This window comes from Myxocyprinus asiaticus, chromosome 38 (assembly GCF_019703515.2).
Source record: "Myxocyprinus asiaticus isolate MX2 ecotype Aquarium Trade chromosome 38, UBuf_Myxa_2, whole genome shotgun sequence".
Lineage (NCBI taxonomy): Eukaryota > Metazoa > Chordata > Actinopteri > Cypriniformes > Catostomidae > Myxocyprinus > Myxocyprinus asiaticus.
The window spans coordinates 13,686,805-13,711,152 of record NC_059381.1 but is presented as its reverse complement, the minus strand read 5'-3'; the positions used below and the strand labels follow the sequence as shown (position 1 = coordinate 13,711,152).

The 24,348-nt window shown below is 38.4% G+C and overlaps 1 protein-coding gene across 4 annotated transcripts; it reads left to right on the top strand.

The window, feature by feature from the left end:
• The first annotated feature begins 770 nt into the window (after positions 1 to 770).
• Positions 771 to 23,662, top strand: gtf3c4 (general transcription factor IIIC, polypeptide 4). Of its 4 annotated transcripts, none has more exons than XR_007895206.1 (6): positions 771 to 1,107; positions 2,337 to 4,079; positions 4,399 to 4,529; positions 10,099 to 10,187; positions 16,982 to 17,141; positions 19,688 to 23,662. XR_007895206.1 is itself a non-coding variant. In XM_051677631.1 (5 exons), the coding sequence occupies exons 1-5, from the start codon at positions 796 to 798 to the stop codon at positions 11,687 to 11,689; spliced, it is 2,340 nt and encodes a 779-aa protein (XP_051533591.1). In that variant the 5' UTR covers positions 771 to 795; the 3' UTR covers positions 11,690 to 14,470. The 4 variants fall into 4 exon arrangements, 1 of the variants encoding a protein (XP_051533591.1); XR_007895205.1 differs by having other exon boundaries at positions 19,683 to 23,662; XR_007895207.1 differs by lacking the exons at positions 16,982 to 17,141; positions 19,688 to 23,662 and adding an exon at positions 11,625 to 11,669 and having other exon boundaries at positions 4,399 to 4,544.
• Positions 23,663 to 24,348: the final 686 nt, after the last annotated feature.

Sequence of the window (24,348 nt, the reverse complement as noted above, 5' to 3'; positions counted from 1 at the left end):
ATGACAGACAGTCAAATAGAGACTGACAGACAGATACACACAGTTAGATAGACAGATATAGATAACAGACAGACCGACAGATACACACACACACACACACACACACACACAGATAGATAGATAGATAGATAGATAGATAGATAGATAGATAGATAGATAGATAGATTTGTAAAAGATGACAGACAGACAAATAGAGACAGACAGGCAGGCAGAGAGACAGACAGACAGATACACACACAGATAGATAGATAGATAGATAGATAGATAGATAACAGACAGACAGACAGATAGATAGATAGATAGATAGATAGATAGATAGATAGATAGATAGATAACAGACAGACAGATAACAGACGGACAGACGGATGGATGGATGGGTGGGTGGACTTATTAGGAGGATATTCAATGGCCTTTTTTCAGAGTAGTGCCAAATTAAATTTTTTATGTGAATTAAAACAAGGCTGTGAGGGATAGATTTAGTATTTCAGTGGGTTGTACAGTTGATTAAATTGGTGTTGATCGTTCAGCTGACGAAACATCGAGTTGTGAAAATCAGATGTGATCCAGAACCAATAAGGTATAAAAAAAATTATATTAACTTAAATAAGCTATTTAATTACATATAAATGATGATGATGATTATTATTATTTGTGTGGGCAAACATCCACCACTTTTATTTCAAATAGTAGAACGATTACTGTCAATCTGGCTACCCAGAGTTATGCTGCGTTTGAAGTCCCTCCTTCTCCTGCATCGTAACTTCCTGGAGACGAGCTTTATTTTTATTCAGAAAAATGGCGGCTTCGTGTTCAAATAGTACCTCAGAGAAATCAGCGATAAGTTCTGTAGTCGACTCGGGACCGTCACCGGACAATGGTTTTTGGGCAGGACAGGGTCAAGTTGTGAACCGAAATCCTGCGGTAAAGTTACTGAGTCCGATGAGCGGTCTGGAGCCACTGTCGTGGTCAGAAGATCACAGATTGGCGGCCTCTACCATCAACAGCGTGTCTGTCATGGAGATGGTGTGTGATATACACAGTCTCAGTCAAGACCTGGTGCTGCATCGTACTCACATCCCCGTACCGGACACCGCTTATGAACTCAAGGTAAATATGCGAGGGTGGAGTCTCGTGCGTCTCTGTGTCATTTTATTGTACCAGCTAACGTGCACTGTTGCAATTCTGTCGCAAAGCCATGTGTTTTGAAATGACATTTTTATCAGATGTGCAAACTAAGTATAATACCCCACTACTATTAAGCATCAAATAAATGCATTTTATCTAATTAGATACAAGTGCAAGCAACATGCAATGTAAAAAACAAAAAAACATTTACAAGCAAAACATTTGGGTAGTTGACGTGAAACAGTGACAGCAGTCTACTACAGTGTGACATGATACATGTAAATAAATGACTTTAAAAAACATTCTTACAAATCTTGTTTAATAATTGTACATGCAGTTTTTATGATCCCATATTAATTTTTACTTTTATATATTAATTCGCCACACTGCAGAACTATATAAAATACACACTATTACAAAGGTATATAAGACATAAACATAATACGTTAACATGATTTTAGTGTGATAAAATCAGGGATTTAACGGTGTTATGGCATATACCAAATTACAGGGTTAACCAGTGTTACGTGGTCATGACAACTAAGTTGTAATATTGGATATAACTTTACACATAAGATTAGTAAGCAGTATTTGACACTAAAATCATGTTAACATGTATAATGTTTATGTCTTGTGGCTATACTTTTGAAACGGTGTGTATTAAAATTTTTTTGGACTGGCCCCATTCACTTCCATTATAGGTTCCTTTTTATTAATAATTAGGGACCAGTGGGAATCATTTTTTGTGGTAATCAACATTATGCCACAAATGCTGTCAATTGAGCTTAACTTGTATTGAACTTACATTTACATTTATGCATTTAGCAGATGCTTTTATCCAAAGCGAATTACAGTGCACTTATTACAGGGACAATCCCCCCCGGAGCAGCCTGGAGTTAAGTGCCTTGCTCAAGGGCACAATGGTGGTGGCTGTGGGGATCGAACCAGCAACCTTTGGATTACCACCTATGTGCTTTAGCCCACTACGCCACCACCACACTGAACCCTAACTTAACCCTAACCAATGGAACTTGGAACATTCCTTTAAAATCTTGATGTTAAAATTTTAAAATGTCATTTGTCACCTTCCCATTTACATGCAGTGTTAGCAAATTAGTAGGAAATGGCATTTTCAAATTTGCAAGGCATGATTACACCATGTAGCAAGAAATATGTTCAGTTTGTTTTCTAAACAGTATAATTTATAATAGGTGGGTCCAGAAAAGGAAGTGATGACTGCTAAAGAGAAGTTTGCAAAGAGTAAAGATCCAACCATAAGCCAAATGATAATGGTGGACAGAGTCATCAACCCTCAAAGTGGACATCTCCGTGGCGTCAAATACACCAGCTGGTCACCATTAGGATGTGACAGCAATGGTCGTTGTCTTCTTGCTTTTCTAACACTGGACTGTCGTCTCACCATCCACAGCAGTCACAGACGCTTTCAGTGGACACCTCTCTTGAACCTTACAGAACTTTATGGGGAAATTTTAAAATCCAGGAAGTACTCTGCTCAAAATGACGGGTCACCTCCCTGCTCCCTTTCAGACTTGGATGAGCTGCAAAGGCGGTATCGCACGCAAACGCCTGTCCGCATGGAGTGGTCTGGTCTGTGCAATACGCAACAAGTTCAGACTAATAATGCATGTAAAGACGTTAGCACAGTGCTCCTGGCTGTACTTATGGAGATCGGTGATCTAGTGGTGTGGCAGTTCTCCTTGCCCCTACAAGGGAAGGATTCAGTGGTGTCTTGCAACACCATACAGTCTGGGGTGTCCTCCCCGAGCGTGCTCTCCTGGTGGGAATATGAGCATGGTGGCCGCAAAATGAGCGGACTGATTGTGGGCAGCTTAGTTGGACCCATAAAGATCCTGCCAGTCAATCTTAAGGCAGTGAAGGGTTATTTCACTCTCAGGCAACCTGTGGTGTTGTGGCAGGATAAGGACCAGATACCTGTACACAACATCAAATGCATCACTCTATTCCATCCGCAACAGAAATGCAACTGCAGCCTGGTGGTTGCAGCACGTGGCCCTTATGTGTTCTGGTGCTTGTTGCTCATCTCCAAAGCTGGCCTCAATGTTCATAATTCCCACATCACAGGTCTTCATTCCACCCCCATCATATCCATGACGGTTAACCATAACAATGGGTCTATATTTACTTGCTCTTTAGATGGTGTAGTAAAGCAGCTTACGCCCATTTTCACCGATGTCGCGGTGGTGTTTAAACAGCAGGAGATTGTTCTGCCAGAGGGTGTGGCAGGGAAATGGATGCATGGCATATCTGTCAGTCCCAATGGTGCATACATGGCCCTACTGTCCCATGAGGGCATGATCAATGGGCTCCACCCCGTCAACCGCACTTACCAGGTTCAGTTTATCACCCTAAAGACTACAGATGAAGCAGCTACAGAGCTTCTCAAGTCTGAAATGCAGAACCTCTTCAGACAGACTGATTTGTTGGATCTGTTACGGTGGAGAGTGATGAAGGACAAAAGCATCCCACCTTTCCTTGAAAACGACCTGGACAAGAAGACTCAAACTTCAGGGTCCAGCTACTTTTGGCGCCTAAAGCTTCTCCTTCTGCGAATGCTCCAAATGTCCATGCAGAAGACCCCCTCTGAGGCCCAGTGGAGGCCCAGTCTTAAGGATAGTAAGGTGTTTGTTGGGGAAGAGGAGGTAGGTGGGGGTGAGGAAGACGAGATAACAGAGATATCAGCTATAGAAGAGTTCAGGCCATCGGACGCCGATAAGAAATCCGGTGATGAACGAATGAGTGAGATTAGCAGCCAGATCGAAGAGCTGGAGTCCCACCTGACCCGTGAGAACATGAAGAAGGTGCTTAGCGAGGTGTACCTGCACACCTGCGTCACTCAAAACACATGTATACCTACCAAAGGTGTGTGTGACTTTCTCACAAATGACCCTACTAATGAAGACAGGGCAGCCAAGGTGAATCCCCTTCTCACAGTCTACTAACACAAATGTATGCATGTTACAAATCTCCTGAATGCATATTGATATCCACGTTACACAATTAGACTGTTAGATATATCTTTTTTAAGCATTTTAAGTTTGTAAGTTTGAAACTGGCAGCTAAATGCATAAAATGTTGGCCTTGTGTGTTTGTTTTAATGGGCAAGTAGAATATTCCATACAATGAAATCACCTATATCTCAGCACTGTTTACAAATATACTTTTATAGATGTAAACTTCTTTTTTTTTTTTTTTTTTTTTCTATTTTTCCTTCTTGATGTTTGAACTTCACAGGTGCTGATAGGTCATATCATGAATAAGATGAACAAACAGACATTTCCAGAGTACTGCAACCTCTGTAAAGAGGTTCTGCCCTTCACAGACCATAAACTGGCAGAGTGTAAGAACGGCCACAGATGGCTCAGGTGTGTCTAAATATGGTATGGTACATATTAGAAAGTCATATAATTACACAGCAATAATGTGATGCTTGTATTAGTCATCATTGGAAAGACCACTGAAAGTTATATTTTTCTATTTGTGGTATTTACAAAAGATCTTAAATTTACATTTAGTCATTTAGCAGATGCTTTAATCCAAAGCAATTTACAAATGAGGAACATAGGTACAGTGTTGTACTGCCAAGCTCTCAAGGTGGCTGGAGTATTATAGGTGCTTGCGCAGAAGAAAGAGACAGAAGTATTTGATTTTATTACTATATATATATGTATATATATATATATATATATATATATATACACTATATTGCCAAAAGTATTCGCTCACCCATCCAAATAATTGAATTCAGGTGTTCCAATCACTTCCATGGCCACAGGTGTATAAAATGAAGCACCTAGGCATGCAGACTGCTTCTACAAATATATGTGAAAGAATGGGCCGCTCTCAGGAGCTCAATGAATTCCAGCGTGGTACTGTGATAGGATGCCACCTGTGCAACAAGTCCAGTCGTGAAATTTCCTCGCTACTAAATATTCCACAGTCAACTGTCAGTGGTATTATAACAAAGTGGAGGCGATTGGGAATGACAGCAACTCAGCCACGAAGTGGTAGGCCACGTAAAATGACAGAGCGGTGTCAGCAGATGCTGAGGCGCATAGTGCGCAGAGATCGCCAACTTTCTGCAGTCAATCGCTACAGACCTCCAAAGTTCATGTGGCCTTCAGATTAGCTCAAGAACAGTGCGTAGAGAGCTTCATTGAATGGGTTTCCATGGCTGAGCAGCTGCATCCAAGCCATACATCATCAAGTGCAATGCAAAGCGTCGGATGCAGTGTTGTAAAGCACGCCTCCACTGGACTCTAGAGCAGTGGCGACGCGTTCTCTGGAGAGACGAATCACGCTTCTCCATCTGGCAATCTGATGGACGAGTCTGGGTTTGGCGGTTGCCAGGAGAATGGTACTTGTCTGACTGCATTGTGCCAACTGTGAAGTTTGGTGGAGGGGGGAATATGGTGTGGGGTTGTTTTTCAGGAGCTGGGCTTGGCCCCTTAGTTCCAGTGAAAGGAACTCTGAATGCTTCAGCATACCAAGAGATTTTGGACAATTCCATGCTCCCAACTTTGTGGGAACAGTTTGGGGATGGCCCCTTCCTGTTGCAACATGACTGCGCACCAGTGCACAAAGCAAGGTCCATAAAGACATGGATGAGAGAGTTTGGTGTGGAAGAACTTGACTGGCCTGCACAGAGTCCTGACCTCAACCCGATAGAGCACCTTTGGGATGAATTAGAGCGAAGACTGCGAGCCAGGCCTTCTCGTCCAACATCAGTGTCTGACCTCACAAATGCGCTTCTGGAAGAATGGTCAAAAATTCCCATAAACAAACTCCTAAAACTTGTGGAAAGCCTTCCCAGTTGAGTTGAAGCTGTTATAGCTTCAAAGGGTGGGCCGACGTCATATTAAACCCTATGGATTAAGAATGGGATGTCACTTAAGTTCATATGCGTCTAAAGGCAGATGAGCGAATACTTTTGGCAATATAGTGTATATACATATATATATATATGTGTATATATATGTATGTATATATGTGTATATATATATGTATATATATGTGTATATATGTGTATATATATATATGTATGTATATATGTATATATATATGTATATATATATATATATAATTCTTTTTTTTTTTTTTTTTGTGTACAGTAAATGCAGTTAAAGTTCAAAAGTAAGTGCAATTAGTGTGGATTGGTTAAGTGCTCATGGAACAGATGTGTATTCAGATGGTTCTTAAATGCTGAGATGGTATCAGCAGATTGTGTGGATGTTGGAAGCTCATTCCACCACAGTGGAACAGAGAAAGTGAAAGATTGTGAAATAGACTTTGAGCCTCTTTGTGATGGGATCACCAGGTGCCGCTTGTTCATCGATCGCAGAGAGCGAGTTGGAGCATAGACCTGGAGAATTGAATTGAAGTAAGAGGATGCGGTTCCATTGGCTGTCCTGAAGGCCAGAGTCAAAGCCTTGAATTTGATGCAGGCAGCTACAGGTAGCCAGTGAAGTGAAATCAAGAGTGGGGTGACATGAGCCCTTTTTGGCTGATTGAAGACCAGAAGTGCTGCTGTATTCTGGACTATCTGCAGTGGCTTACTTGTGTTAGCTGGGAGGCCAGCCAACAAAGCATTACAGTAGTCCAGTCTTGAAATTACCAGAGCTTGGACCAGGATATTCAGACAGAAAAGATCTGATTTTCCTGATGTTGTAGAGCACGAATCTGCAAGACTGGTGGTTGATGGGATGTGGGAGGTAAAATTAAGCTGGTCATTTACCACCACTCTCAGGTTCCGAACTGTTGTGGTTGGTTTTAGTGTAGTTGAACCTAGATGAATAGTGAGGTTGTGGTCAGCAGTTGGGTTGTCTGGGATCACGAGGAGTTCTGTCTTGGCGAGGCTGATCTGAAGGTGGCGTTTCTTCATCCAGGTCGAAATGTCCAAGAGGCAGGCAGAGATACGAGCTGAGACAGTAGGGTCATCAGGCTGGAACGACAGGTAGAGCTGCATCTCATCTGTGTAGCAGTGGAAGGAAAAACATGTGCCTCATTAATCAGTCCAAGTGATGTTGTGTATATCGAGAAGAGGACTGGTTCAAGCACTGATCCTTGAGGAACACCAGTGGTCAGCTGGTGTGACTTGGACACCTCTCCTCTCTAGGAGACCTTGAAAGATCTGCCAGTGAGGTATGATTTAACACAAGCACAGTTCCTGTGATGTCCAGGTCAGAGAGGGTGGACAGGAGAATCTTGTGGTTCACTGGGTTGAAAGCAGCAGACAAGTCAATGAGGTTGAGGACAGATGATTTGGAGTTAGCTCTTGCCAGTCACAGGGTTTCAGCTACTGGCAAGAGGGCAGTCTCTCTTGAGTGTCCTTTTTTTAAGCCAGACTGATGTCTGTCATGTAGGTTGTTCTGTGTGAGGAAAGCAGACAACTGGTTGAATACGACCCTCTGAATAGTTTTAGACGAAAGGTAGGAGAGAAACTGGTCTGTAGTTGTTGACTACTGTCGGGTTATGTGTTGGTTTTTTGAGCAGTGGGGTTACTCGAGCCTGCTTTAATGTATTGGGAAAGTTTCCTGTTGTGAGATATGTGCTGATAATGTGTGTGAGTGCAGGTAAGATTAATGGAAAGGCAGCTTGCATAAGATGTGAGGGGATAGGGTCAAGTGGACAGGTGGTAGGATGGTTAGAAAGAAGCACTTTGGAGACCTAAGGGTGTTTTCACACTTGAGCCCTCTTTAAAAGAACCAAACTCAGACCACTTTAAGTGGATCAAAAAGTGGACAGAGTGAAAAAGGACACTTCTATTTGCGTTCACACTGTGTGTCATTTGTGGGCCGAGCCCACTTTAAACAATATAGTATTTATTATAATTATTATTTTTGGGGCTATATTTAATGTTAAGAGTACAAATAGCTCCACATATTAACTTAAGATATTATAAACATGTTTAATGCTCTCAAAATGAATAAGCAGCATAAGAACGGGTGTCTATATTCAATAAAATGTAATTTATTGATCTTTAACATCAATATTGTGTAATTCTTTATTATTACATATTGTTTTATATATTAAAGGAGAAAAGTAATGCTACAGAACTGAATGCATTACTGAAATACTGGATTTAAAGGTAAAATTCAACATTCAATCATTGTAGATTAGTCTTATTTACGAAAAACAATACAATTAAACACATTTTATGTTTAATCTACTGACAGCCTTGGGTTACTTCCATTTATAGAATATAATAAATATTCCTGTCGTAATTTCATAACTTTCATGCGGATTTCAAGGTGTCCGGTTAAACCTTCGAATCTTCATTTGCACAGAACACTAAAGAAAGACCTTTGAGTTTGTTTCGTGTGCAGTTTACAAAAGTTTTAATATGCTTCTCCCTCTGTCTTAGCCATAGAAATAAACTAAGTGGCTCGTCGTGTCTCTCCCATGCTCGTGTTGCCATTTCCTGAGTATGGGAACTTGTCAGGGCCAAACATGTTTGGCATTACACAAATGGGAAAATCAAGTGAGCCCGGAGTGCTTTTTGTTCACAATGCATGTTATTAGCGAACCGTACTCAGACCACCTCCAGAGAAGGTCACGGTTCGGTTCGCTTTTAAGGGGTCCGAGATCGTTTGGAGTGTTCACATATGGGACAAAAATCCTGCGAACCTCACTCAGACCCCTGAAACGGAGCAAGTGTGAAAACACCCTCAGTCTCTGAGAGAGGGGAGAAAGAGGAGAACAGAGGATGAGATGAGAACAGAGGATCGGATGGGAACTTTCCCATTAAAAACGGCTCCTAGCACACACTTGGCAGAAAGAAAATCTAAATTGCTGAAAATTTCATGTTTAAGTCCTGTTGAAAATTTGAAATACCATTGTAACAAGTTTGTAGCTTCGTGGGCAATAGAGGAGTCAGGAGACAGCAAACAGTCAAAGGTGAGTATTTTATTACTCTATCTCTCAATGTCTTACAAAACTTAAACAAAAAGGGCTCTTGGTGGCCAAACACACAAACAGGTTAATACTATCATATACAGCTTCTGGTCTCTCTCTCTCTGCCATCACTATAACTAGAGACAGGTGTTAGAGATAATTATGACCCAGGTGAGGAGCCTTACCGCGCTCTCTGTCCCGCAGACCGACACATGACCACGCCCCCCATGCCACGACCATGTCCTTGCACATTTTGCCATACAAATGTAAGAATTTTAATACTTCACAATTGGTTCAATAACAGTGAAGTGACTGTTTTTGGCTCATATCTGACACAGACACATACATGATAATTTTTGGTCTATTTTAGACCACATTCATATTTGGAACTAAATCGTTATGAAAAATATCTTTTTTATTGTCTTAGGCTCTTTTGTCTTTATCACTTGTGATTTTATCATGGTATCACAATAGCTAAATATCAATTTTGATGCTGCAAGGAAGATTGAAAATACTATTAATTTTTAAAGGACATTAAATATCGGTTTTTATATAATAAAGAACATGATATAAACTGGACAAGCTCATTTGTCAAATTTGAACAAACAAACAAACTGGCTCTTAGGCCTCTGGGGCCGTATTACAGAAACTTACTATCTTAGTATCTTAAAATATATAACCCTTACCTAACCCAAACCCCTAACATATATAGATCACCATCGTTACAGCTGAGACAAGATAGGATTCTAGAGTTAGGATGTTTCTGTAAAACAACCACTGATCAATAAGCAGTTTTTCGATGCTAGACGTAATGTATTTTCAACTCCAGTTTTCTGGCTCTGAATGTGACATTTCATCCATCCACCTGACTGACTGAAAGGAGTTTACTGCCCCTAATGGTGTATCAGGGAAATGGCTGTTTCATTGCTGTCAGTCTGATCTCTGCCAAGCACTGAACTAAACCTTCCCCTGCCGCTGCTGTTCATGTGTCTTACGGTCTTTTCCTCTCTTTTTCTTTCTCTGTCCCTCTTCCTCCCTAAGGTGTGCGCTGTCATATCAGGCCTGTCAGGGTGTGACATACCGCCGCTGTCTATTGCAGGATAGTATTGCCTCAGTAGCAGAGCCTGAGGGTGAGCCATAATACTATATCATACCTCCGCTCAGAACCACATCTCACCACACACTTGCACTTTCTGTAATGCAACAGAGCACAGAGAGCAGGAACCTTACACACATGTGAAACAAAAGCTCTATACAATGCATAGTGTGTGTATGCTGGCCCAGTTGAACCAGTAGTTTAGATTTGTACTTACCCTGCCATTATTTCATTAGATACATAAAAAATTTTTTTGCAACATATGTGTCAGAAAGAAATATATTTCACTAAACATTAAAGGGATAGTTTACCCAGAAATGAAAATTCTGTCATCATTTACATACCCTCTTGTCGTTTCAAACCCATTAGATTTTTTTCCATGGAACATAAAACAGAAAGGGAGGCATAATGTTAGAGACTGACAGCTTCAGTCACTATTCACTTTCATTGTATGTAAAAATATGCAATGAAAGTGAATGATGGCTGAAGCTAACATATCTTCTTGTACCACAGAAGAAAATAAATCATGGAACAACATTAGGTTGAGTAAATGATGATGACTAATGTTTCATTTTTGGATTAACTATCCATTTAAAGCTGAAGTATGTAACTTTTTCAGTGTTAAAATACTGTACTTTCTTCTATCCCAGCTTAATATGCAGGGACAACTATAAGTAAGCCATTCAGAGGTACATTTTTTTAAAACTGTAAACACGTGTTTCTGTGGAGCTATAAAAATTCCTGTTTGTTTTGAGCGACTCGCTTAGACCCACCCCAACAACTTTACATAACCAATGGTGTGAGTTTGGGGCAGGACTATCGGACTGAGCAACTAAAGGCAAGGGTTGTATTCGGAAAGCTGTTTTGAAAACATTGTTTATTTTTGCAATTCCGTTTGGTGGCACTAGTGTCGCAGAAAGTGTTTTTTTTTTTTTTTTTTTTTTTTTTTTTTTGCAGAAAGTTTTCTTAACAAACAAACAAAAAAATACAATTTACTAGGTAATTTATTATTTTTTAAGCAATAATAGCTGAAAATTAAATGGTTATAATGTAACTACATTACAGCTGTAAATTTATAAAAAAAATTTGCTAACAAAAAAAACAATAGCATACAGACATTTTAAATAATTTTAAACTAATTGATGCTTCCAAGACTATAACAAGTCATTCTTGCAATGTCAATAAAATCTCATCTATGTTAGCCAGCTATATAACTTTACATTGGTGGCGTTTAAGTCAGTAGAAATCACAACAACGTTCAATATAAAAACTCAATGTTTAAGCGCACGTGCGCGCGCGCACACACATATACTCAAGAACTACTGAAGCTACTCAGAGTGACATTTGCCAAATGCAAAAGAAAGACAACATGGAAATCAGTCCCTTGATTTGATGTGCAGCACATGTGCATTAAGCATACCTAACGGAAAACGTTTTGCCTTTTTGTTTCCTCTAAATCTCTCACTTGCAGACTCTGACTGGATAAAGACAATACTCCAAGGTCCCTGCATCTTTTGTGACTCTCCTCTTTACTAGTGCAAAGGTGCTACTTGTAAAGATGACAAACTCTTTACGGCTGATTAATGGGTTACTTAATAAGCTACAGTATATCCCAAAAAGACACAAAATGCCTTTTGTTTCTTGGAAGACAAACATATGAAACTATTTAAAATATTCCTGTAGTATTATTTAATATAAGATATTAAGAAGATTTTCTTGTCAACAGACCTCTATTTTATAGCCAAGCTTAAGTGCCGTATATAGAGTTGAAAACTGTGTTAATACATTATTGTATATTTTTGTTAATGCTGTATATATTTGTTATGCTATGTACAGTATATCTTTGTTTTTGTAATATTATACTACCACTACTTTTGCTTTAAAAATGCACTCTTCCCTTGCCTGATTTTAATTGGTTTAAATAAATCCATTTCCTAATTGGCTTTGGGAACATTTCTGTGTAACTGCAAACACCATACCAACTCCCCCATCTCTGAATAATGACTTTTCCTTGGCCTAAAGGAAGAGAAGATGAGGAAAAAGAAATGTAAAAGGAAATGAAAAACAGCAAGACACTGAGAAAACTGTTTTAAAACTGGTCCGGCCCCTCTGAAGGGCCGAACTCTAATGAGATACAACCGTAATGAGGAATGGATCCCAGCCGCATATGTGATACCCATTTTAATTAAGGTAGCAAGGTTGAGTGCATATTGTTAAATATAGTTACCCCCTTTTTTGTGGGCTGCAGGGGAGACATATGCAGGCCATGTACCCTTAGACCAAATTCCACACAAGCGCTTCACCAACAATGGAGGATCCTGTGTTATCAAATATAGATTTGGGACTGTTGGACCTTTGGAATGTTTCTGCCCATCTCCATCATGTACTTTCTCATGCCCGGTACATCCTGTTGCTTTGCCCTGTGTTCTCTCTAGTGTCACTGAAGATGATAGCTCGCCTCGGGGCTAGTAGTTAGGTTTCGGATAGCAGAGATAAAGATGGCCTGGTAATTACAATTCCACTTCCTGTCTCTCATTTGGTGTCACCGGAAGTATTCTTTGGTTGAAAGTAAACTAGCTTACGTGTGTTTATTTAGATGCTCTTGTTTTTATTATTCACAGAGAGGGCATGTTCTTCATTACAATGCATTCTGAAATGTTGCCGTATCATTACAATTGGTAATGTGACATGTAAGGAGTATTTGATTATGAGGTAATAATGTGCACAATGTATTAATCAAAGAAGGACTAGAATACAAAGGCAGTGCTCAGAAGGCCTAATGCCGCCATCTGCATGTCACAGAAAATTTGTTAAGCAACATATTGTGACAAGCATCTAATAGCTTGAATTTTAAAGCTGTTTTTTTTTTTAACGATGTAATAGGTCGACACTTAAAAGGAAAATAAAAAGCTATTCGGATTTCAGTTCACACAATATACAATGCATATTAATAGTCACAGATGCTAAATGTAAGATTACATTGTAACTGCAAACGTGATGGAAATTCTGAATTTTTCCCTGCAGTGTAATTCCCTTCCTAGATATTAGATTGTCAAATGGATCCTGGCCTTTGGGTTTGAGTTCTAGCTTTGTTGATAGGTGGAGACTTCTCCTGTTGAAGAGGTTAGCTCTGTTTGGCAGAACCTCCTACTTTAATATAACAATCTGTCAAAAAACATTTCTACAATAATTACAGCCCCCTCCTCCTTCCTCTTTGTGTGTGCTCTTTCAAGATTTCAAAAGGAGGTTCGTTCTTTTCTCTGAATTAAATATTCATAACTTCTGTTCATGGCTTTGTGCTTTAAACACAGATTTTTATATATTATTTTATCTTATATTCTTTTGTTTGTTAATATACTTTGATGTACATTACTTTCCTTTAAACACCCAATTTATTGAGCCCCAAACAGTATGCAAATGTAGATTTTGATGTCGTTTCTATGCAGTTTTATAATGTGATCTGCATTCAAGTTTCACAGTATAATATGCATTAAAATATGCATATACATGTATATGTATGTGTGATTATGAAAAAAAAAAGCTGCTAAGGTCAAGAGAATTTTCTGATATGGTTTCATTCCTTAGTGTATATATACATCCATTTTCCTGGCTGAATACATTTCGTCTCAAGTATGCTTTGTAGGAATGTTCCTTCAGACTTCAGTAATTCATTAGTAATTAAGTCTGTCTGGGGCCTGGCAAGGGACCCCTGACTTTTCCTGCAGATGCGGAAATCAGGCTGTTAACACGGCCCCTTAACGGTTACACGGACCCGCCGGGATGGAGTCGGTGACCCGTGACTGGCTGATATGAGTGTATGAGGGAGTGTGAGATGTCAATAGTCGCTCTTGCTGCTTGTTCTGTGGTGTGGAGCAGCTCAGGTGGAACTAATTTAGAACCTCACCAAAGGCCATGACCAGCTCTGCTTTACCGGGACATTAATTAAAGTCATTCTCCACAAACTGAACGCACAACCACAGACGAGTGGAAGTGTCAGGGGAGTGTGTGTGTGTGTGTGTCTATATATGTATCTTCCTGTGTGTAACGTGATCAAATGTATAAAAGTGGAAGTTGCCCCCTGGACTGGTTAACAGATCTGCAAATATAGATCTTCAGCATCTTTCAAAATCAAAATGAGGGGAAAAAAACAATCTGGACAGAGTACATTGGCATGCGTATTAAGATCTAATGAACGAATAATGATCCCAGACTTTAAACTTAAAGGGATAGTTCCCCCAGAAAATGTAAATTCTCTCATAATTGTTTGACTTTATTTCTTCTGCCTAACACAAATTAAGATTTTTAGAAGTATGTCTCAGCTATGTTGGTCCTTTAAATGCAAGTGAATTGTGGACAGAAATCTGAAAGTCTAAAAACCACATAAAGGCAGCATAAAGTAATCCATAAAACTCCAGTGGTTAAATCCATATCTTCAAAAGTGATATAAGTGTGGGTGAGAAACAGATCAATATTTAAGTACTTTTTAACCATAAGTCTCCACTTTCACTACAACATCTGAAAGTCACATGTGGTGCCTGTTTAGTTTTTAAGTAGAGATTTATAGTAAAAAGGACTTAAATATTGTTCTGTTTCTCACCCACACAAATCATATCGCTTTTGAAAATATGGATTTAACCACTTATGGATTATTTTTTTGTTGACTTTATGTGCTTTTTGGACCTTCAGATTTCTGGCTACCATTCACTTGCATTGAAAGGACCAACAGAGCTGAGATATTCTAAAAATCTTCGTTTGTGTTCTGCAGAACAAAGAAAGTCATACACATCTGGGATGGCATGAGGGTGAGTAAATGATGTGAGAATTTTTATTTTTGAGTGAACAATCCCTTTAAATTAAAACAAAGTGTTTAAGGTGTCATTGTCATGCCAACCATTAAAAAAGACAATAACAGCACGAAATACAAAACAAAAACAAAAAATCAGCATGGAACTTGTATCAAACACTTAAACTTTTTTTTTGTGAATTTTGAGTAAATACTGTGTAAAACGGGTGTTTATTTCAGTGTTTGAATACATTTTTATTCATTTAGTTTCTGAAATTTTGTTTATATCTAATTTCTTATCATTAAAGTACTCACCCTCATGTTGTTCTAAACTCATTTTTTTTTTCATCTGTCAAAACACAAAAAGACATTTTAGGCAGAATGTTAGTCTAAGTCACCATTCACTTTCATTGTATCAAAAAAAAAAAAAAAGATGCAATGAAAGTCAGTGATGACTGATGCTCTCAGTCCCTAACATTCTGTCAAACATTTCCTTTTGTGTTCTACTGAAGAAAGAAGGTCATACGGGTTTGGAACAACATAAAGGCCCCAATATACTTCCATAGAAGTTCTCATTCATTCTTCTTTCATGGGTAAAAAGAAGTTCTAAACAGCCGAGCAACAATATATTGTTTGCGAACATTCAGACACCTGCCACACTACTGTGGGAGGTGTTAAGAGGAGCATTTAAATATGAGGACGCTCAGTAAAACCTTAACTAATATGATTTTAAAATGTGTTATTGGTGATTTAAAGTAATATATATGCAGTAGAAAATGTTTAATTTGTCTTGTTTACATTATTAATTCATTATGCTAATGCGCTAACATGCTATATGCAGCCAAAATATGCACCGATTACACTCTTTTATCGTAATTTATGATGACACTGATACTATTGCAAAGATGAGCGTATAAAAGTGTTAATGTGCAGAATAAAGACAAAAGAATGATGATAGGCTTACTTTAGGCAGATGTGTAAATGGCTTTCACTGCAGATGGCACATGAGTGAATGGGCACTTGAGAGTATTTGAGTAGATTTTATTCCTTGAAAATGTATTTGATTTGAAAAATCGCAGGACATGATCTTGGTAAATTTCTCTACATTAACGATTGTACAGATGTAGGTACATTTGCACCTGCTTGCTAATAACTACTTGCCGGTGTGTTTTTGTTGACTGATTTTACTCACTGAACAACATAAATAGAATGAGCTGTCAGCATCAAGGAAGGCGAAGCTCCAGGTCACATCTACCGATGATGTGGACCAATGGCATTAAGATGTTAAGCAGTCGGTTAGAAGCCAGGTGAGCTGTCACGAACCACCGAAATGAACGTCTTTTTGGCCAGATTTTGTTCTAAATTATATCACACCCATTCGTTCTTCGATTTCATATGAAGTATATTTGGTGTGTGAGAAAATGATAACAGAATTTTCATTTTTGGGTGAACTATCCCTTTAAAGAGTTTTGTAGGTTTATATTAGTATTACATCAGCCATCAGCAATCCTGCTGTCTAGATATCAGGCGACCACTAATAATAGCTAATATCTATGTAGCAAAAGTTGTTCAAATTCAACTGATCATTCAAAAATTATGAAATCAGAAATGTCTAATAATAATCATCATCCAGTGGCAAAGCTAAACCTGCTCATATCTGAGTGTGGGTGTTATATGTAAAAGACTCAAAAGGCTTACATAAAAAGAGCTTTTATTGAATAAAAGCCATGAAAGAAAAGCCATTGGGCGTTTGCCTTTCACACCATTTCCGTAAAGCACTTCCCCTCTGAAGATTCTCCCACACTTTTCGAAACCTTTCATGTTGGCTTTCAGAGGCAGAGGAAGAGCCCCTCATTTTGAAGATTGCTTAAAAATATGTCTTCCCAAGATCAGATAGTCACTATTAAACTTCCTCGCACATATACCGGCACAAAAATTTTCAAAATGAGCAATCAAAATGGGTGGATCTCAAGACTTAACATGACATGACAATGGAAGCGGTTAGCAGTCAGTCATTCATATGTTTCCATGTTTTAATCTGACAGGAGGTGGAAGCAGCCAGTCCAACTCTACAGCATGAGCGGAGCGGAGACAGATGGGACGCAGTCAGGATACAAACTCGCGCAGATGCATTCAACTCCAACTCAAAGCATATGCCATTTGAACAGTTTCCACAAAAATTATCTGAATTTCAATAACCTGCAGGTAGAGGATTAACACGGCCCTTATGATGTCAATTTTACTGTTGTATGTCTCTTAAAAGGCCTTAAATACAATAATTTGCTAAAAGTTAATAACTCTTTTTTAGACTAAAATGCATATTTCATATACTTGTCTCTAAAGAGACATAGCAGCTTGGGGAAGTCAAAAACTTGCTACTGAACTGTAAATTCATTTGTCTCCACTTCATAAAATAATGGTACAAAGCACTCTCTGCAAGGGAATATATCAGTGTGTGCATTTCAGTATATTCGCACATGTAATTATTTCAGGGGAAGAGTATGAAGAATTTATAATGAGTATTTTTGTTTTTTAAAAAGAAATACCGGTAATAACTACTATTCAAAGCTATCGGAATGAATATTTATGACCTTTGCTATGAAATATTCATCAAGTCCTATAAAAAAAGAACACAAAGGGAGAAAATGGGGAAAACGATGTGAGAGTGAGAAAAGTCATGGGAAGGGAGTCATTGCCTCAAATTCAAGCGTTACTGACAAAACCTTCGGTTCGTATATCTGACATTTATTAAAAGCACTGGCAGCAGCATCCTCATTTTTTTAAACCATCCGTCCCTTCTTCCCCAAGGTGATGCAAGTTTCTTGCATTCATCCGATCTCTCTTTCTCTCACTCATCCAAACCTCCCTCTCTTCCTCTTCGTTCCATCTACCCAAATTAAGAAATTAATGAGGGATAGATTCTTTACCGACTGCCCCTGCAATGTTTACCACTGATGAAATTATAATGCAGCCTCAGCTGTATAATTTATAAACCAATTAGAGGAAGTGTTACTTGATTTGATGGGGAGTCGACATACAAAGTACATTTAACTAATAGAGAGCAAGAGAGTAGCGCGGAAAGAGATCCATGGAGGGGGGGGGGGGGGGGGTGGCTGACGAGTCCTTGCGCCACTCTTGGATTACGTGGCTAATTGCCCTGCTTTATCTGTCTGTCACAGATAGCCATGCATATTTCAGTGTTCCCAAAGACTTTGATTGTTTGAACTCGTGTTGGGCCTGTAACAAGCAGAGCAGTGGCCAGTGTGGAGAGTAGTTAAAGACTGTCAGCAGGAAGAGGTGGAATAGGGAGGAGGGAAGCGAAGGGAATAGTTCGGACTCAAACTGACACATGAATATTACAGGGAAACAAATGGAGGAACGTTTGGCGCCAGCAGAAAGATTAATACAAACAGAATAATTGTCTGGTCAGGTAATTACTGCAAACTTTGGAACAGTATTTTGCATTGTGGCAAAGACTTGCATTTGTTGAAATGAGAGTTAACCAAGTCACCCACTGTTGACTTAACAAGCATAAGAGAATAGCTACAAGAGACAAGTTCGTGGAACTTACTGTATATATACAAATTAATTGAGTACGCTTTCATCCAAATAATTTTTATTGCACCCTAAGGTAGATTTTTATCAGTATGTTTTATCAGTCGTTATGTTTACATTTACTTTTTAAGGTCGTACTAAAACAATAATTTGTCTTTTTAAAGTGTCATGTAAATGCTTTAGTCCTGAAATCATACCAGTTCGATTATTTTCCATAGTTGGACTAACAGACCTAGATAATGCTGCTTTGTCCAGCATGTATACCTGAAAAGAAGTGAATGGGGCCAATTTTTGGAGGGTTTAAAGGCAGAAATATGAAGCTTATTATTTATAAATGCACTTGCATTAATTCTTCTGTTAAAACTTGTGTCTTATTTGAGCTGTAAAGTTTTTAAATCGTTTTTTGGGTTTCTGCGTTACATCGTCATGACAACAAAGTTGTAAAATTGGCTATAACTTTACACAGAAAAGGTTAGTAAGCGATTTTATCATGCTAAAATCATGTTAACACACATATTGTTTATGTCTTGTGGCTATACTTTTGTAACAGTGAGTATTTTAATGTTTACGGATTGGCCCCATTTACTTCCATTGTAAGTTCCTCACTGTAACCCAGATTTTTGCTTTTTTTAAAGATAAGGAGGACAAGTCTAAATTAATTTTTGTGGTAATCAACATAATGCCACAAATGCTGTGGCTTGAGCTTAACTTGTATTAAAACCGGAATATTACTTTAACCCAGCATATTTGCCTTCTTTCCAAAATTCGATTATGCATCGTGTTATGTATATTTGGACAGACAGATGAAGACTGTATGCAAATAACTATGCAATAACCCTCTGTAGCTCGATTATAACTGCGCTTATAAACGTACTGAGTATGTTCCATGGGAATTGATCCCACAACCTTCAAATAGCCGGCACCAGTTGAGGTACAGGAACACAAAGAAAACCTAATTGACTATCTTTAGCTGTTATGCATCCTTAATATTGATATGTACATTTTTCAATGGCTGGAATTTATATGCTACACATAAATCAATAGCTTAAAAAAAATCAAGAGAATGAGACTGGAGATTTTCAATGATAGAATAAAAACACTCAATGGAATATGGTATCTATATTTGACTAAGATCAGTAAGCTCATCATTAACATTAATCCTCATTGTTTTTATTGCAAATCTTGTGTTAGCACAGCCTCCCTGTCGGGTTGCTTCAGAAGGCCCACCAAACTCCAGAGGAGCCCATGGGATGGCAAGGAGAGGGACAGGCGTGCCGTTATTAGCCTCTGAAAACTGATCAGACATTTATGCAAAAGAGAGAAACTGGAGTGAAGGCATCTTCAATTATCTGATGAGGCAAGTTTATCTGAACGGCTCCATTTTCTTTTCTTTTTTTCCTGCGTGAGGATCAAATAGCAGCTCTTTACATAACAAAAGAGCTTCCTGCCTGACCTGCTTCATTCAGCCTACTTTCTGATGCAGCTGGACTTTCCATAAATAGGAGGACTTTTCTACTGTAAAACGCTGACATATTCCAAAAAGAGAAACAAATGCATTTATTTTCAAGGCTAATAGTACTACTTACGTCCACAAATTAAATAAATTATTCACGTGTTTGCGATTAAAACATATGCAATTCTTTCTCAGCTAAACTCAGCCAACTGTGACCTGTAAGAACACTAATAAATCATTTTTTGAAAATATATTATCATGTTATAGTGGGATATAAAAAATCATCCAGTGTTTCAGATCTTAGCTCCATTTTTTTGCTGAAGACCAATACACTGCTTCAACAAACATGTTACTAATTCATTTATTTTAAAGTGTGTGTAACTGGATAGTTGTTAATTAATATAGCTGTCAGTTAAAGGTCTTCTGCCGGACCAGTGGTATCACTAGCTTGACCTGCTAGCCACACTAGGCCTCTGTGTGCAACTCTATTAAGCTAATGCTATGCAAAAAAGGTCTCCAGCCATTAGTTCTCACACTGGGACCCATTAATAGCATAATTGGGCCATTCCAAAGGGCAATTAATATGGAAGCACACTATGATCACTTCCCCATCTAAAGCTTAAAATTATCCTAATTTATGTTATGATTCCAGCTGCATCTCCCTCAAGAGCATGGCTTCCTGCTGACCTAGACGGATAAAAACAGGGATCAAGTTTAAGAATTCAAAAGACTCAAATGAAGGAGAATTTCCTGATTTCCCACTAAATGTATGCATGTAAGAAGAGTACACTACCTATAAATGGGGATTTTAATTATTATAGTAATACAGATTTGACGATGCAGTGCTTAAAGTCCCTATAAAACCAAAAATATTGATAAAAAATTTCTGTGCAATAAAATGCTCTCTAGAATGCAAAATGCTCCTCCCCCTAATACAGTGGTTCTCAAATTTATTTGGACAAGCCCCCCTTTGAAACAACAGAAACTTTCGCGCCCCTTAAAAAAAAAAATAGCAGAACATTTTTCTCTCAATGGAGACATTTACACTGGATATTTTTTATTTTTTTTAAGATAATAATAATAATTGCAAAGATTCATACCTGTGAATGTTAATCCGCCTCAGTAATATCTATAAAAGCATTTTTAAACTCCAGTAAACTTCCAGTAAGAATAAACGACTGTGATTGGCCCATCCTGGCCAGCGCTGAGATAAGTAACAGGTACTATGTGTCAGCTACAAGACTGAGGGATGAGAGGATGGTGATAGGCTGTCCAAGTTCCAGAAGCACCATACAAGTCGTCCTTAACTCTTGTACCTTATATATCAATTCTTCTGAAGCCATTCGATAGATGTAAGCGGCTGTACATCATCGCACCTAGGTAACTCCTAGCCAATCACATGTAAGCCAATGCTTTATAAGTCTGCTCACAATCTATCACATTGCTGTTTCAGTGTGCTAACATGGCAACCTCCACCACCCCACCACCACCAGTTGAGTCCCGTCCTGCACGGGGGTAGGCTCCTTGCCCCTGCCTCCTATCTCCGGAAGGATATGACGGTTCCGAGTACAACTTCTTCGGATTGCCAGACGGGGCTTACGTCAAGAGAGACATTACATTTCTGTTTTATATTCATCAAATATATGTCATCTTAAATTTCACTCAAGTCTGCGAGTCTTCCTGATAGAATGTTATTTATATCATCGTTTCCCCATTTGAAACTGCTGCGCGAGACATCTTTGTTTACATAAGCGTAGCTGAGAGCACACCTGACACTATAACATGCTTTGTGCAGTTCGCGCTGCGGTGCCTGCCAAAAGTTTAAACAAAGCAGGAGAAAAAGCATAGGTGTAGAAATTGCACACATTGGTTCTTGCGTGTATTGTCACTATTTTTGCTGAATGTAGTGAATGAGTGATTTGAGAACAGGTCAGTCTTCCGTGCCCCCCTTACAATACCTTCGCACCCACCCCTTACGGGGCGCGGCCCACACTTTGAGAACCACTGCCCTAATAGCACCTTACAGTGACTAGCAATAGCAAGTAGCAAATCATAGTTTTACTAGGCTGACGTAAACTAAAGGCGAGTTGCTCTCTGATTGTTTAAAAGTCTGGTTCCAGAAGTAAAAATCCCATAATTATTTTCCATAGGGGAATTGATTTTTAACAATAACTTATAAAGCTTTAAAGACAGACCTACGGTGAGCTCCAAAGTTGTTAATCGATTGTATACTTATGCTGAAGCCACTGGTCCACATTATTTCAACTTCATTTTATTAAAAAGCTGCAATTAATAGCAGAATTTCTGGTGAGAAACTAAACTACACTTGATCCAGCAGAAAAAGATCCACCAATCAAAAACATTGCGATAAACATTATTGATAAACATAATGTGAACATTAACTGAAGCTCCTGACCTGTATCTGCATGATTTTATGCATTGCACTTCTGCCAAAAGATTGGCTGATTAGATAATCGTATGGATAAGTAGGTGTACAGGTGTTCCTAATGAAGTACATTTGTATATATATGAATATTTTGCAATAAACTTGAGATATACTGTATTTTTTCAGTACCTACAACCAACAATTTTAAATTAACGGTTTGATATTTTTATGTTGTTTTTAATTTGATTATGTCATTTGTAATGCTTCATGGGATTGTAGTTCATTCCCTCATTTAAGAAAATGTAAGATTTGTTCAATAAGGAATACCTTTACTTGTCTTTTATAGTGTATCTGAAATTCTGAAAAGCTATAGCAGTGATTAGTTGAAATAAGAGCATCAATATCCAATCCTCATTGTATTTGAATTATGAAATGTGCACCACCTGATGTATTGAGATTAAACCTATAGATGTATTTGATTTACTATGTAGGTTTTATTCCATTGTAAATCAGCCCGTGGTATTGGCTGACTGCTTTTCATCCTTCTTAGAGAAACTGTGTTTGTATGTGTATGTGTGCATGACAAGCTCTGAGGGAATTTTAACAGTCGAGCCCCGCTAAATCTTCCTGTTTCTACAGCAGAACATCGATAAAATACATATCCTGTGTGTCTCTGTTCTCTCCTCCAATGCCCACCCAAGCATCCTCAACCAGCAAGGCATAGAATCTCTCTCTCGCACCTCAGGCAATCTTAAACATAATCCCTTTTTTTTTTTTTTTTTTTTTTGCAAGTAAATGGCCAAGATCTCAGGTGCAGCTTTTAAACAGTAAGAGAAAAACTAATGTTAACATATGCTGTGAGTGCCAGTATCTCAGGCTCCAGTATCGACCAGCACGGTGTGTGATTAGGGTAGTGAAGCTAAACCAATCCCAGACACAGATCGAACTCGCACACTTTCAATATGGATGCAACCCTGCTCACAGCGGCCACGTCCAGCTGACTCCATTGATTTTTCCTCAATTATATAATGGTGGCTCTATCCAGGATTTGAGCTAAATCACACATATTGAAGAGTTGGCGTCTCTCAAATGAATCACTTTTTTCCCCCTCATATCTAATGGTATTTTATTGGCAGTGTTTGACAATCTCTCCAGAAACGTTCTGTGTGTGTGTGTGTGTGTGTGTGCATCACTGCATGTTCCTACAATTTTATTAAACATAAGTGTGTGTGGTTGCAATTTTCCAGATCCTACTGAAGCATTAGGCACAAATTTTGCATATTATGTATCATTTTTTTCATTGACTTCAAATGCCTTTTAATTGACCCTCTGCCCACCTTGGTTACTGTTAGTTACTCTGATAAGCTTTAAAAAAAAAAGTAGAAATAAATAAAGATTTCTGTGAACAGCTTGATTTTCAGTAAAGTGTGCTCAGAAAATACTGGTAAATAATGAACAGATATTATTCGTATGTAGGCTGGAATAAAGTGTGAAATTGCAAAGCATAAAATTAGTAAAATTCCATTCCATTCTATCCTATCAAAACGTACAGGACTCACATTAAAAAAGAGTAAAACCTTTGGTTTACTGTGTCTTCTGTACTAGCTGTTGGTTGCTCGTATACAGCACAGAGGAAGAGAAGGAATTCACCAGGGATATGAGTGTCACTTTAGTCACGTCAATCGTCGCAGCTGTATATGGGCTGGTGTGGACATAAATACACGTGAGCTATAATGCACCTGTACAGCACGTCCACGGACTACTTATGGAAACAGTGTTTACGCTCAGCAAATGGAAAAAAACACAGTAAACGGGTACAATGCAGTGTCGGAAAACAATGTTTTTTATTTATTAAGGGGCAATATTTGCCCCCTGGGCTTGATATTCAATTGTTTTACCTTAATGAGGGCATTTTCATATATATATATATATATATATATATATATATATATATATAATATTTAACCAAATCAGTTCATTAAATAATATTCTTTATATAATAATATATTGATATTAAT

Excerpts from the sequence above, each read along its gene's own strand:
- gtf3c4 (XM_051677631.1), top strand. The coding sequence starts at position 796 with ATGGCGGCTTCGTGTTCAAATAGTACCTCAGAGAAATCAGCGATAAGT. Across the intron at positions 4,530-10,098 it reads AACGGCCACAGATGGCTCAG|GTGTGCGCTGTCATATCAGG; the intron begins GTGTGTCTAAAT and ends TTCCTCCCTAAG. Across the intron at positions 10,188-11,624 it reads CTCAGTAGCAGAGCCTGAGG|ACTCTGACTGGATAAAGACA; the intron begins GTGAGCCATAAT and ends TCTCACTTGCAG.